General features: G+C 41.5%; 1 protein-coding gene across 3 annotated transcripts in view; it reads right to left on the reverse strand.

Annotated features, from left to right (window-relative positions):
* The window catches only part of uvssa (UV-stimulated scaffold protein A), a 110631-nt gene that overhangs the window by 76160 nt on the left and 19399 nt on the right, over nucleotides 1-15072 (reverse strand). For all 3 annotated transcript variants that reach the window (XM_043708333.2, XM_043708245.2, XM_043708507.2), the window contains exons 5-7: nucleotides 13996-14388; nucleotides 8943-9052; nucleotides 5802-5924 (exon numbers count right to left, since the gene is read on the reverse strand). In XM_043708333.2, coding sequence (XP_043564268.2) covers nucleotides 5802-5924; nucleotides 8943-9052; nucleotides 13996-14388 — 626 coding nt within the window. The remainder of the gene's footprint in view (nucleotides 1-5801; nucleotides 5925-8942; nucleotides 9053-13995; nucleotides 14389-15072) is intronic.

Raw genomic sequence — 15072 nt, forward strand, 5'->3', positions numbered from 1 at the left:
TTTTTTTTAAAGCAGTACTTTGAAGAAAGGCTGCTGGACCCACAGAAGCAAGTCCAGGTTGGTGATCTCTCTCTGACTTTTATCCTGTAAGAACTTGTGTTTGATTTTACCTTTTGTGCCAAGGGGTATTTATGGGGATTGTTGCAAGCATTTGGAACAGCATCATTAAGTTGGGATGATTTGTTGGGCCTTCGGACAGATTCAGTTATCCGGTATTCTGTTTTCTGTGGTTCGTGTTTCATTCAATAATCTTGTAAATAAATTCTGTTTTGTTTAAAACTAAGTGGTTTGACCAGCTGATTCTCTCCTGGAATATCCACTTTAAACTTGCTTAAAACAACTACCAAAGTTATGGTCTGGGCTACCTTCTTGAAACATTTTTCGGGAGCTGGCCTGGTCCATAACACAGAAGACGACAGCAGCAGAGGAAGTGTGTTTTTCTGCCTGAAAATCTGTGACCAGTGGTTTTCCGCTGGGATGCCTGTTGTTTGCAATATATACCAATGATTTGGAGAATAATGCAAATGGACTGACTAGTAAGTTTGCGGATGACACAAAGGTTGGGGGAGCTGCAGATAGTGAGGAGAATTACCAGATGATACAGTAAGGTATAGATAGGCTGAAGACTTGGGCAAAGAAATGGCAGATGGAGTTTAACCTGAACAAATGTGAGATGATGCATTTTGGAGTCTAATGCAGCAGAGAAGTATACAGTAAATGGCAAAACCCTTAGAAGCATAACATACAGAGGGATCTATATATACAGTTTCACAGTTCCCGGAGAGCGACAACACAATTGGATAAGGTGGTCAAGAAGGCGCAAGGCAAGCTTCCTTCATCAGTTGGGGTAGAGTATAAAATTTGGCAAGTCATTTTGCAGCTGTATACAACTGTAGTTAGGCCACATTTGGAATATTATGCACATTTCTGGTCGCCATACTAGCAGAAGGATGTGGGGACTGAGAGGGTACAAAACAGGTTTATCAGGATGTTGCCTGGTTTGGAAGGTATTAGCCAAGGGAAGAGATCAAACAAACTCAGTTTTCACTTGAACATTGGAGGTTGAGGGGTGACCTAATAAAGATTTACAAAATTATGAGAGGCATGGATAGAATGGATGGTCAGAGGTTTTTCCCCAGAGTAAAAATGTCAATTACTAGGGGACATAGGTTTAAGGTAAAGGGACGGAAGTTTAAAGGAGATGAAAGGCAAGTTCTTTTTATGTAGATAGTGATAAGTGCCTGGAATGCACTGCTAGAGGTGGTGATACAGCAGATACAATAGCAACATTTAAGAGGCTTCCCGGCCGACATGTGAATAGGAAGGGAATAGAAAGATATGGGCTGCATGAAGGCAAAAGGTTTTTAGCTTGGCATATAGAGGGACCATATGTCAAAGCAGGCATCATAGGCTGAAGGACCTGTACTTGTGCTGTACCATTTTTGTTCTTTGGATATTTCTCAGGCTGGAGGAAGATCTGTAGTGCACTTCTCCAAGTATAGCATTTAGATCCTTGCTTTTCCAGTTATATACATTAAGGATCTAGTACAGGAACAATGTTTATAAATGATACAAAATTTGAAAGCATTCTAAATAGTGAGGACGACAGTGCAGAACTGAAAAAGGGTACAGTTGGTTGACTGGTAGTACATGAAGGTAAAAACAATGACTGCAGATGCTGGAAACCAGATTCTGTATTAGTGGTGCTGGAAGAGCACAGCAATTCAGGCAGCATCCGAGGACAGGCAAAATCGAAGTTTCGGGCAAAAGCCCTTCATCAGGAATAAAGGCAGAGAGCCTGAAGCGTGGAGAGATAAGCTAGAGGAGGGTGGGGGTGGGGAGAGAGTAGCATAGAGTACAATAGGTCAGTGGGGGAGGAGATGAAGGTGATAGGTCAGGGAGGAGAGGGTGGAGTGGATAGGTGGAAAAGGAGCTGGGCAGGTCGGACAAGTCCGGACAAGACAAGGGGACAGTGTTGAGTTGGAGGTTAGAAACTAGGTTGAGGTGGGGGAAGGGGAAATGAGGAAGCTGTTGAAGTCCACATTGATGCCCTGGGGTTGAAGTGTTCCAAGGCGGAAGATGAGGCGTTCTTTAGTACATGAAGGTTAATCTAGGGAAGTGAGAGGTATTTTGGTCTGAATAACATTGACATAAGAGGTAGAAGCAAGGGACCTAGATGTACATGTGCACAGGTTGTTGAAGGTAATTGCACAAGTGGAGAGCTGATCTTTATTAATAGGGCATAAAGTACAAATGCTGAATTTGTATAAGACACTTGCCAGACCTCAGCTGGAGTACTGTGTATCTGAATGCTCATCTGTAGCAAGGATGTGAATACACTAGAGTGTAGGGAAGAGGTTCGCAAAAATGCTAACTTGGATGAGAAACTTCAGTTATGAAGACAGACTGGAGTGGTTGGGACTGTTCTCCTCGGAGAGATGATGATTAAGAGGAGATCAATTCGAAGTTTTCAAAGTCATGCAGGGGCTGAATAAAGTAGATTGACAGAAACTATTTCCACTCGTAGAAGGCTGGAAATGAGCGGGCACAGGTTTGATGTGACTTGCAACATCATAAATTTAACATGAGAAAAAACTTTTTTCAAACAAGTGGTGTCTGAAACACTGTCTCAAAGTCTCTGCAGGCAGGTTCAATTGATGCATTCAGAGGGCATTAGATGATATTTCAACAGAAACCATGTGCAGGAAAAGACAGCAGAATGGAATTAAGTCTCAATGCTCATTTGGAGAATCATTACAGACATAATGGGCCAAATATCTCCTCCTGCACTTCTGTGATATTGAGTTCACTTGATATAAGTTGTGTTCCATTTGCCATATTCATTACTTATTTTACGTGTGCTAACTTTTAAATGTTGTGTACCTAAATATTTAAACGTCCTTGCCCCACCATAGCTCAGTCTCTCTCCATTCAGAACATTACTCGATCACAGATCGAAAATGGATGACCTAGTACTACCTGCCCTTTGAGTATATGAGATACATGGAACTTCTAAACAATCACAGGAAATTTGAGACTGAAAGCATTAGGAGAGTAGATAGTCATTGTAGGTCAGCCAGGACAAGATGGATATCTGACATATGCGAGGCTTGTTTCATTCTTGCGTGGGACTCCAAGACTGCTAAATAATCTTGTTAGCTGGCAGCTGTCAGGAGTGATAAAGGGTAGGAGGGGCATGAAAATTCTCCACTCTGTGCTCTGAAGTCAATATTGCTGCACAGCAACTAACTTTGGAGCAAGAAGGCTCATAACCGACCTTTCTGTCTGCAAGTGGAGCAACAGGAGGATCAAGTATTTTATAGTAAAGATGGAATTCCTCCAAAACCTTTTCAGATTAGATTACTTACAATGTGGAAACAGGCCCAACAAGTTCACACCGACCCACTGAAGTGCAACCCATCCAGACCCATTCCCCTACATTTACCCCTGCCCCTAACACTACGGGCAATTTAGCATGGTCAATTCACCTAACCTACAGGCTGCCATAAGGAAAGGGAGATAGCAAGGATTACCATTTTTCATATTTTGCCACTTAGTTGTTGCTCAGCAATGATGAGAATTTCACAGTGAAAATTATAATGTCACTGTTTAGAGCCATTAACAGCCCAAGTTACATGTTCCAAGAGAATTAGGCATAGAAACTTAGTGACTCTAGCAATAGACAGAGTGGAAGGATATAGGTGTTAGGTAAATTTATATAATTACAAGCAACTCTTAAGTATATAAATGGTTAATTCAGTTGAAGCTCAGTTCAAAAGAACAAATTCTACTTTGCTGAGGATGAGTGAAACATTGTACCATGCCATGTTCTGAGGAAAAAAAACGTAGTTCAGCACAACATAATCTTCACATTAATTTAAATTTAACACTAAACCAACAATGAAACGTTGCAGTCAACATTTGTCAAGGCTTTTCCAGCCATAATGCTTAAGGTACTCTGTTTCAGCAAACCAGCATTCAGTTGGTTTGCTGGAAAACTCCCTCTGGTGGGCTGTATGGTCTCATTTCAACTCCTGCTTCAAAAGCTGACAAGTCCCCACAAAAGCTATAACATGAACTATTACAATTATCCTCAAAGTTAAACATGATTTACTGAGTTAAAAATGATACTGCATTGGACTTTTCTGTTAATTTCTCCTAAGGCAGCCCTTTTTGATTGTAAGGAAATCCGAAAACTTGAGAGTTCTCATGTTAGCTTATTCCCGTTTGGCATGCGTCTGTCTTAAGATTATAAAATTGGTGGTAAAAATACCAACTGAGCATGGTTTAGGATTATCAATGTGAACATGTCGTAGACAAATAGTTACAGAGATGTACAGCACGGAAACAAACCCTTCGGTCCAATTCATCTAATCTAGTCCCATTTGCCAGCACTTGGCCCATATCCCTCTAAACCTTCCTATTCTCATATACTCATCCAAATGGCAGCTCATTCCATATTGGCACCTCCCTCTGTGTAAATGTTGCTCCTTAGGTCTCTCTCATATCTTTCCTCTCTCACCTTAAACCTACACTCTCTAGTTCTGGACTCCCCACATCAGGAAAAATACTTTGTCTATTTACCCGATCCATGCCTCTTATGATTTTATAAACGTCTGTAAGGTCACCCCTCAGCCTCCAACTCCTCAGGGAAAACAGCCCTGGCCTATTCGACCTCTGCCTATATCTCAAAACCTCCAATGCTGGCAAAGCAACAACCTTCTAAATCTTTTCTGAACCCTTTCGAGTTTCACAACATTCTTCCTCTAGGAGGGAGACACTATTCCAAAACTGGCCTAACCAATGTCCTGTACAGCTGCAATTTGACCTCCCAACTCCTTTACTCAATGCTCTGACCAAATACCGACCTATCTATCCACTTTCAAGGAACAATGAACCCTCAGCCTCAGACGCTCCAGGGAAAACAGCCCCAGCCTATTCAGCCTTTCCCCAAAGCTCAAACCCTCCAAACCTGAATATCTTTGCTGAATCCATTTAAATTTTATGACAACATTCCTACAATTGTGATATATTTTTCCCAACAATATGTTTAAAAAAAGTACTGATATGCAGTTATTGATGTTGCCTCTTTCCTATCAGCAATTTATTATTGGTACAAAATACACAAATCTATACATGCCAAGATGTGTAATATAGGCATTACGAACGGTACTTGTCCTTTTAAAAAAAAAAGCCTTTTAAAGTTCTTTAAACTCTTATTTATAGGAAAATAAATGAAAATAAATAAATTATAGGAAAACTTTTCATCTTTATAACCATTCACTATGACTGTAACCTTTTATACCGATTCCTTCACATTGGCACATTTAAATAAACGACTTAGTTTTATATAAGAGTCCTGAAACAGTAAGCTAATGTGGTACAAACATGGCTTTCAAATGTACAGTGATGTAGTGGTTATCTTACTGGACTAGTAAACCTAATGATCCATAGACTGTGAGCTCACATCCCCTTCTAAAAAGCTGGTATCAGTAAACATGATCACATGAAGCTTTCAGATTTCTGTGAAAAATATCTGTTGTTCTTACCCAGTCTGATCTGTGTGTGATGATAGTCCTATATCAACATGTTAACTGCATCTCGAAGTGATCAACCAAGTTGACCTTTCAAGGAACTTAAGAATAGGGAGTAAATGTCAGCCTTGCTAGTAACAGCCAGATAGAATGAAGAATTTAATGAGATAAATTTTCAGAATTTTCCTGAAAGCTTTCAAAGCAATTATTTTGCTCTTCCATGCAAATATCCAGACAATCAGTGGCTTAAACTATTAGTATACTCACCACTTTCCGCTCCTCATAACTAATGCCCATTTCTTCATGTTTCTTTAGAGCTGCATCAATCTCATTTTTTAAGTCAATGGCACGTTTTAGGCGAGTATCACTAATACCAACTTTGGTGAATGTCTAGAACAAAATATTTTTTAAAATTATTATTTAAATAGTATCACTGAAAGCCTGCTACAACACCGTCTTCACAAAGTATAGGCTGGGAATTGACTCAAGTTGAAGAACATCCAATCTCATTCATGTAGTAAAAGAAATTTTGGTCTTGATATAAATGTACTAACAATTCAGGAAGTTACAAGTTCAGAAAAGCAAGAGAACTAGGATCACTGTTTAAAAATCCAGGGTGGCCTATTTCAAACAGTACCATAAGTTCTGGATGTAGGCTTGCTCGCTGAGCTGGGAGCTGCGAGCAAACCTAGCTCCAGAACCTCAACCTGAGCTACAAATCTTCTCAAAACTCATAAGTTATAAGTCTTTAGCACTCTCTTCCTCAAAAGTTAGTGGTGGAAGTAGAGCATTTGAATATTTTTAACGCAGAGATTGTAAAGGAAGGTGGTTAAGGATTATCAGTATAGGCAGAAATGCAGCTTTTAGGTTACAATCAAATCAGCCATGATCTTACTAAATGATGGGGCAGACTCAAGGGGCAGAATAGTCTACTCCTGCTTTTTGTTCAACAGCGGAACAATCTCAATACAGACACGACACCTGATGATAAATCATCACAAATATTGCAAATGTCTTTGACCTCAGTTGTCCAGCTGAGCTAACCACTGGACCAACTCATGATTTTCAGGGGCTCAGTCTTCAGTGACGTTAAAATTGTCCTCAGTAGGATCCTCCAGGACATCTATTATTGTTGCTTTACTGGATAGCAAAGCTATACTCATTTCCATTTACATTGTATGTTACACAGGGGTGGTGAGGCAAAGTGCCATCATGAACTATAGGAGAATACTGGTTATCCCTAGACACCCAGCAACCATGGAGTGGACTCAATGGGCTGAATGGCCTTACTTCCGCTCCTATGTCTTATGCTGTTAATATTGAACCAGAAGAAAGTTTGTGAACAAGCCATTAATACACTCTGATTTCACACGACCACCCGCCCCACCCCACCCCCAGCATTTTGTGAACATATATCAGCAAGCTGAGGTATTGTTACAAATGTGTTGCAGCTTTAAGCAATTTATATTTGACACACATAACGGCGTAAGGTTATTATTCAAAGTTAGCATAAAGATTTGTAGCTCAGGTGCTTATTGTCGTAGTTGTGGGTATGATCGCTGAGCTGGGACATTGATTTGCAGATGTTTCATCCCCTGTCTAGGTGACATCTTCAGTGCTTTGGAGCCTCCTGTGAAGCACTGCTGGACTGTGTCTTCTGGAGTTTATTTGGTTCCGTTCCTGCTGCTTCTATGATGTTTCCTCCGGCATTTATAGTGGTTTGTCTCTGCCGCTTCCGGTTGTCAGTTCCAGCTGTCCGCTGCAATTGTCAGTATATTGGGACCTACCAAAAGAGGGAGTTTGACCCACCCCACAGCTCACCAATAGGATAAACAACACACTGAGGAACCTACAGATAATCAGGTTTGACCTACAAAGAATGAAACCTGAAAGCAACAACACCCCCAGATTCTAAGGACTACCTAAAGTGCACAAACCAGACATCCCACTCAGACCAATAGTATCACTACCAGGGACACCATCACACAAACTGGCTAAAGAACTACAGCAGAAACTGAAACACCTGATCAGCGGATCCAGACACTCTATACAGTCAGCACAGGAATTCTTGGACATCATCAGAAATATACACATAGACAAGGAAGAAACTATGGTCTCATTCGATGTAACGGCACTGTTCACCTCTATTGACAAAATCCTAGCCAGAGAAACAATAGCCAACCTGCTGGACACACAGAACAGACAACAGGACGGTGAACCTATCAACAAAGACGTCACACTCAAACTACTAGACCTATGCCTCACAACACACTTCACATTCAACAACCAAATATATGAACAAATCCATGGCACATGCATGGGCTCACCCATTTCGGGACTCATAGCAGAAGCGGTAATGCAAAGATTAGAACAAACAGTCTTACCGCAAATTCAACCCAAACTCTGGGTCAGATATGTGGATGACACCTTTGTAATCATTAAAAACACAATAGAGAACACACACCGGATCATCAACGCCACACTCACAGGAATCAGATTCACTAGAGAGGAAGAAAAGGACAACCAACTCCCATTCCTAGACGTGATGGTACAGAGAACACCTAACGGAGAATTCACCACAAAGGTATACAGGAAAGCCACACACACAGACCAAGTCCTGAACTACGAAAGCAACCACCCCAAACACACACAAAAGAAGTTGCATCAAGACACTGTTCAAAAGGGCCACAAGACACTGCAGTACGCCAGAACTGCAAAAAGAGGAACAAAAATACCTATACAATGTATTCGCCAAAAACGGATACCCGCGCAATTTCTCACCAGAATGAAGGACCCGATACCCAGCATGAGCAAAACCAATGTAGTGTACAAAATCCCATGCAAGAACTGCACAAAACACTACATAGGACAAACAGGAAGACAGCTAACGATCCACATCCATGAACACCAACTAGCCACGAAACGACACGACCAGCAATCCTTAATAGCCACACACGCAGATGACAAGCAACATGAGTTCGACTGGGACAACACTACTATTATAGGACAAGCCAAACAGAGAACAGCCAGGGAATTCCTAGAGGCATGGCACTCATCCACAGATTCAATCAATAAGCACATCGACCTGGACCCAATATACCGACCACTGCAATGGACAGCTGGAACTGACAACCGGAAGCGGCAGAGACAAACCACTATAAATGCTGGAGGAAACATCACAGAAACGCTTCACAGGAGGCTCCCAAGCACTGAGGATGTCACCTGGACAGGAAACGAAACGTCTGCAACACAAATTCCCAGCTTGGCGAACAGAACCACAACAACGAGCACCCGAGCTACAAATCTTCCCCCAAACTTTGAATAGGGAAAAGCTGTTGGCTCATAGGTTTCTTTACCCTAATCCTAATCCAAAATCCAATAACAATGTTAAAATGTTTTCGATCATACCTGGATCCAGTTCTGGACAGTTGGTAGGTATTTAATAGTGACAAGTCTATGGAGGTCCTTTATGTTGGTAATCACAGCGCTGTTGTCTTCATCCTCTTTGATCTTTAAGTCTGTTCTCCAAACATGCAGAATATCATGGTATCATAGTATGTTAAAGTACAGAAGCAGACTGTTCAGTTCACCAAGTCCACGCTGTTCTCTGTAACAGCAATTTATGTAGCCCAAAAGGTCGTTCTGCTATAACATCCGTTTTGTTTACATGAATTCGCTATAACACAATTGACGAATTGGGACGTCTTTCTAAAGTGTGAACATTTAAAACTTGTGTTGGCTGTAACACGTTTCTAAAGCATGAGTTTTATATACACGGGGTTGCACAAGAACGCAATCATCACGTTATCGAAATCACAGTATATCTACTCTGTCTAGACCCTTTCTATTTTCAGCACCTCACCAAATTTTCTTCCAACCTTCTTTAAGGACAACAGCTCCAGCCTTTCCATTCAGTTCCACAAAATTGAAAGCCCTCATTCCTAAAATTATTCTTGTGAAGATTTTTTGCATCTTCTGCACATCTTTCCTAAAAGTGATGATTAAATCCAATTCTCCAAAAATTTTTTTTAAAGGTTTATGCTTTTGTTCTATATGCGTCTATAATATAAAGCCCAGGATATGGTATGCCTTCTCTTTTCACTCTTCCTGTCTGAGAAACAACCTTTCACTACACACTGTTTCCTGTTACGCAATCAACTTCATATCTTTTTTTTCACTTGTCCGTTATAACCACTGACTTCTATTTTGTTGGCAAACCAGGTGTGTGAAATTTTATCAAAACACCTTTTGAGGTCCATATATACCACTTCAATCACACTGCTCTTTCCACCCTTCCTTGTTACCTCAATCAGGTGAGTTAAACACAACTTTCCTTTAACATACCTCATTTAATAAAACTTTTAGCTGAATGACTGCTGGTTTTGCCCTGGATTATCATTTCTGAAAGCTTTCTCAGTTAAACTGACTGGCTAGTAGATGCTGGCTTTATTTTTGTAAATTTTTAAGAAAATAATGTAACACAATCTCTAGTCCTCTAGCACTAGTCCTATATTTAAAGGGGATTAGAAGATTATGATCAGTACATCGAAAATCTGCACCTTGAATTGCCTAAACACCTTCAGAGGAATCCCGGCAGTACTTGATTATCAACATTAACTATAGATACCAAAATATCTTCTTTCTCAATTTTCAAGCCACACTGTATTCAAATTGCTTCCATTACGACTTCGGCAAAATCATCTTTCTTGGTTAAAATCAGTGGAACTGATTGAAAAGCTGGAGCTGTTGTCCTTAAAGAAGGTTGGAAGAAAATATAAAGGGTCTAGACAGAGTAGATATACTGTGTTCTGGATTAGTGGTGCTGGAAGAGCACAGCACTTCAGGCAGCATCCAAGGAGCTCCGCCGTTTTTTCCTCTCCAGACGTCCCCAACAGTACCCTTCCACCGACACTCTCATTCGTTTGGCCGAACTGGTCCTCACCCTTAACAATTGCTCCTTTGAATCCTCCCACTTCCTCCAGACCAAAGGGGTAGCCATGGGCACACGTATGGGCCCCAGCTATGCCTGTCTCTTTGTTGGCTACGTAGAACAGTTGATCTTCCGTAATTACACCGGCACCACTCCCCACCTCTTCCTCCGCTACATTGATGACTGCATTGGCGCCACCTCGTGCTCCCGCGAGGAGGTTGAGCAATTCATCAACTTCACCAACACATTCCACCCTGACCTTAAATTTACCTGGACCATCTCTGACACCTCCCTCCCCTTCCTGGACCTCTCCATCTCCATTAATGACAACCGACTTGACACTGACATTTTTTACAAACCCACCAACTCCCACAGCTACCTGGATTACACCTCTTCCCACTCTACCTCTTGCAAAAATGCCATCCCGTATTCCCAATTCCTCGGCCTCCGCCGGATCTGCTTTCAGGAGGACCAGTTCCACCACAGAACAGAACAGATGGCCTCCTTCTTTAGAGACCGCAATTTCCCTTCCAACATGGTTAAAGATGCCCTCCAACGCATCTCGTCTACATCCCGCACCTCCGCCCTCAGACCTCAGCCCTCCAACCGTAACAAGGACAGAACGCCCATGGTTCCCACCTTCCACCCTACCAATCTTCGCATAAACCAAATCATCCGCCGACATTTCCGCCACCTCCAAACAGACCCCACCAACAGGGATATATTTCCCTCCCCACCCCTTTCCGCCTTCCGCAAAGACCATTCCCTCCGTGACTACCTGGTCAGGTCCACGCCCCCCTACAACCCACCCTCCCATCCTAGCACTTTCCCCTGCCACCGCAGGAACTGTAAAACCTGCGCCCACACCTCCTCCCTCACCTCTATCCAAGGCCCTAAAGGAGCCTTCCACATCCATCAAAGTTTTACTTGCACATCCACTAATATAATTTATTGTATCCATTGCTCCCGATGCGGTCTCCTCTACATTGGGGAGACTGGGCGCCTCCTCGCAGAGCGCTTTAGGGAACATCTCCGGGACACCCACATCAATCAACCACACACCCCCGTGGCCCAACTTTTCAACTCCCCCTCCCACTCTGCCGTGGACATGGAGGTCCTGGGCCTCCTTCACCGCTGCTCCCTCACCACCAGACGCCTGGAGGAAGAACACCTCATCTTCCGCCTCGGAACACTTCAACCCCAGGGCATCAATGTGGACTTCAACAGTTTCCTCATTTCCCCTTCCCCCACTTCACCCTAGTTCTAAACTTCCAGCTCAGCACTGTCCCCATGACTTGTCCGGACTTGTCCTACCTGCCTATCTCCTTTTCGACCTATCCACTCCACCCTCTCCTCCCTGACCTATCACCTTCATCCCCTCCCCCACTCACTCATTGTACTCTATGCTACTTTCTCCCCACCCCCACCCTCCTCTAGCTTATCTCTCCACGCACCAGGCTCACTGTCTTTATTCCTGATGAAGGGCTTTTGCCCGAGACGTAGATTTTGAAGCTCCTTGGATGCTGCCTGAACTGCTGTGCTCTTCCAGCACCACTAATCCAGAATGTGGTTTCCAGCATCTGCAGTCATTGTTTTTACCTCGATATACTGTGTGCCTTTTTGGATGGCTCGAGAAGCTGAGAACATTGATATTGACCAAGAAATGAAAAACAACATGAGGGAATCATGTACACAGCCGGTAGTTAGGATTTAGAATGTGCTGTCTCAGTGTAACAAAGGCATATCCACCTATGCCTTTCAAAAAATGCAGGCCTAATTATTAAAAACAATTGCAAAGTTCAAAATACTGATTAGTACACAGTTATGTCCTCTACTTCCATGTGTTGACCCCTTTGTAGATTCTATATGGGACCCAAGCCTCGAAGTATCCTTTAACAATTTACATACCTGTAAAAACACTGTAGACTTAACTTCAAGTTAGCTGCTAGTCTCTTCCCATTTTCTCTCTCTCTCTTCCTCTCTGGCATTTTCTTTCCCACATTTCCTCTCAACATACCATATCCAGCCTGGTTCTTTCTTGTATTATCAGCATACAGTCTGTTGGAAGCAAATTTTTGCTGTTTCCTCTTACACTCCATCTCTTTCAGCAGCCACAGAGCCCTGGCTTTGATTGCCTTGCCTTTCCCCTCATGGGAATGTTCCATAATGAACCCAAAGCATCACCTTTTTAAAAGGTAGTCCACTGTCCTAAAATAAAGCTTTCCCTAATAATCTTCAATTCTGAACTACCTAGGACAAATTGATCATCAATTCCTTCCCCCCCCCCCCCCACTGAAATTCATGCTCTTCCAATTTGGATTGTTCCCTGTCATTATCAATAATTATCTTGAACCTTGATACAATAATCACAATTCTCAAACTCATTTCCCTCCATCTCCCGTTATAAACTGGGATAGTAAGGGTATATTAGGATAACTAAACACATCATTACCACTACTTTATAGTTCTTCAATCTCTTTGTAATTTCCCTTCATATATGCCCTTTATCAACTTTTCTGCGAGTTGGTGGTCATAGCGTCATAAAGACCTGCACCGTGTAGACAGTCCCTTTGGCCCAAACTGATCAATGCTGACCAAAACGTCCGTCCACAGTAACTCCATTTCCCTACACTTGGCCCATATCCTTCTAATACTTTCCTATCCATGTATTTGTCCAAATGCTCCATAAATGTTCGTAGTGTACCTGCCTCAACTACTTCCACCAGGAGCTCATTCCTATGCATACCACCCTCTGTGGTAAAAGTGTTGCCCCTCAGGTTCCCTTTTATTCATTCCCCTCTAACCTTAAACTGATGCCCATCATCTAGCCCATATTTTAAATTCCTCTGCAAGATCTCTTCTGTGTAGTCCCTACAAGAGTTTTTTAGTAAGATCTTTGAATTATGTTTTATTGCTGAGTTTTTGGTCTATTTTTCAGTTTTTAGCTTCTGAAGCAAAATAAATTAAAATCAACTCGTAAACTCAGAAAAATTAATAAAATCAAGTATTATTCCAAACATTTTAGTAATTGCAAGAAAACAAAATAATTTGCATGGTTACTCAAATCATTTCATGAATGGTCTGATTATAAAATATATTAATATGTAAATGCTATGGTGAGTGTAATTTCAAGCACCAATACTGATGCTAGCTGATCTATTCTTCAATGCATGCAAGTTTATCCTCCCAAGGATTATCACCTTTCCCACTCCTTTTCCAGCCTCATACTCTCTGACAACAGACTCTGGACTGATTTGTCCTTCAGGCTGCAGATTCACCTCCAAACTATGCCAGTTTTACACCCCAAACTAATGGGGTTCTTCTTCAATACACTATGGAAAAGCAATCACATGCTTGTGGTTTGAATTTTTAAAATATTTGTTAATGACAAGACCATTGACCAATTGGTTTAAATTCGTGATGCAATTTCTAAAATTAGATTTTTAAAAATTTAAACGTTATTGTGAATAAAAACCAATGGCAAGTTAATAAATTCAAGATTCTGAACAAGACAGTGTGATCGGTACATACCTTTCTGAATTTCCAAGTTAATAGAATATTTGTGTGAAAGAAGGCCATGATTTCTAACAAATACATCACTGCTGTGTTCAAGTTCTTCATCCTCACTGTCCTCACTTTGATGCAAACCATCCGATTTCCACATTTCTTGTCCTCTATTTATTAGAGGCAGTGGCACAAGGTCCTTACTGCTGCATGGCTGTTCATCATCAAACAGATCTGTGGAGTGTAGGTAGTTGTCATTCTGCCCACTGGTTGCGCACATTGCATTATTGGTGTTGTCAGCTGGTACTTGTGTATGCTGAGAGTTGACATCATTGAAGGTGAACTCAGAAAAATCAGGTATCAGCAATCTGAAGCATGCCTCCAGCTCAATCAAAGAATTTTGAATTTCTTCCGATGTTTCTGTTTTAAAAACAACAAAAATATTAAAGATTTAAAAAGTCAGCAGTAACTCACAGAAAACAGACTCTACAATTTATTAGCTGAACCCCAAAAACTGGATCAACGCTCAATGTCACTTCTTAGAACAAGTTACTCTGAAAAAAATACAATGGAGTCATGATAAATGGAACTCAAAATAACAAACATGTGTATGCACATATTCACTTTCAGCTCTTCAGCAACCCTCTGCCAAAAGTGTTTCACAAGAAACAAATGATTGAGGCAGAATTTGCCCAAGTATGGCATCAAGGAACAGAACTGCATTCAATGGAAATATCTTTGCTGGTTGGGAATCATAACTAGCACTGACTGAGGATTTTAAACTAGGAAACATAATTTGAGAATTAGGGCCAGACTGTTCCGATGGAATGTTAGGAAATACTTCTACACACAAGGGATAGTAGACTTGTGGAACTCTCTTCCACAAACAGCAGTGGATGCTGGATTAACTAATTATTATTGTCAATTATCTATCTCGAGTTTAAATACTTTGTTAAGCAAAGGAATTAAAGGACATGGATCAAATGCAGATATATGGAATTAGGCCATACATCAGCCATGATCTCATTAAATGGTGGAACAGGCTCAAGGAGCTGAATGGCCTACTCCTATTCCGAAGAAAAAGGCTGTGGTTTTTGGATATCA

This window comes from Chiloscyllium plagiosum, unplaced genomic scaffold (assembly GCF_037043375.1).
Source record: "Chiloscyllium plagiosum isolate Xiang-an unplaced genomic scaffold, Cpla_swu_hap1 HiC_scaffold_1, whole genome shotgun sequence".
Taxonomy (NCBI): Eukaryota; Metazoa; Chordata; class Chondrichthyes; order Orectolobiformes; family Hemiscylliidae; genus Chiloscyllium; species Chiloscyllium plagiosum.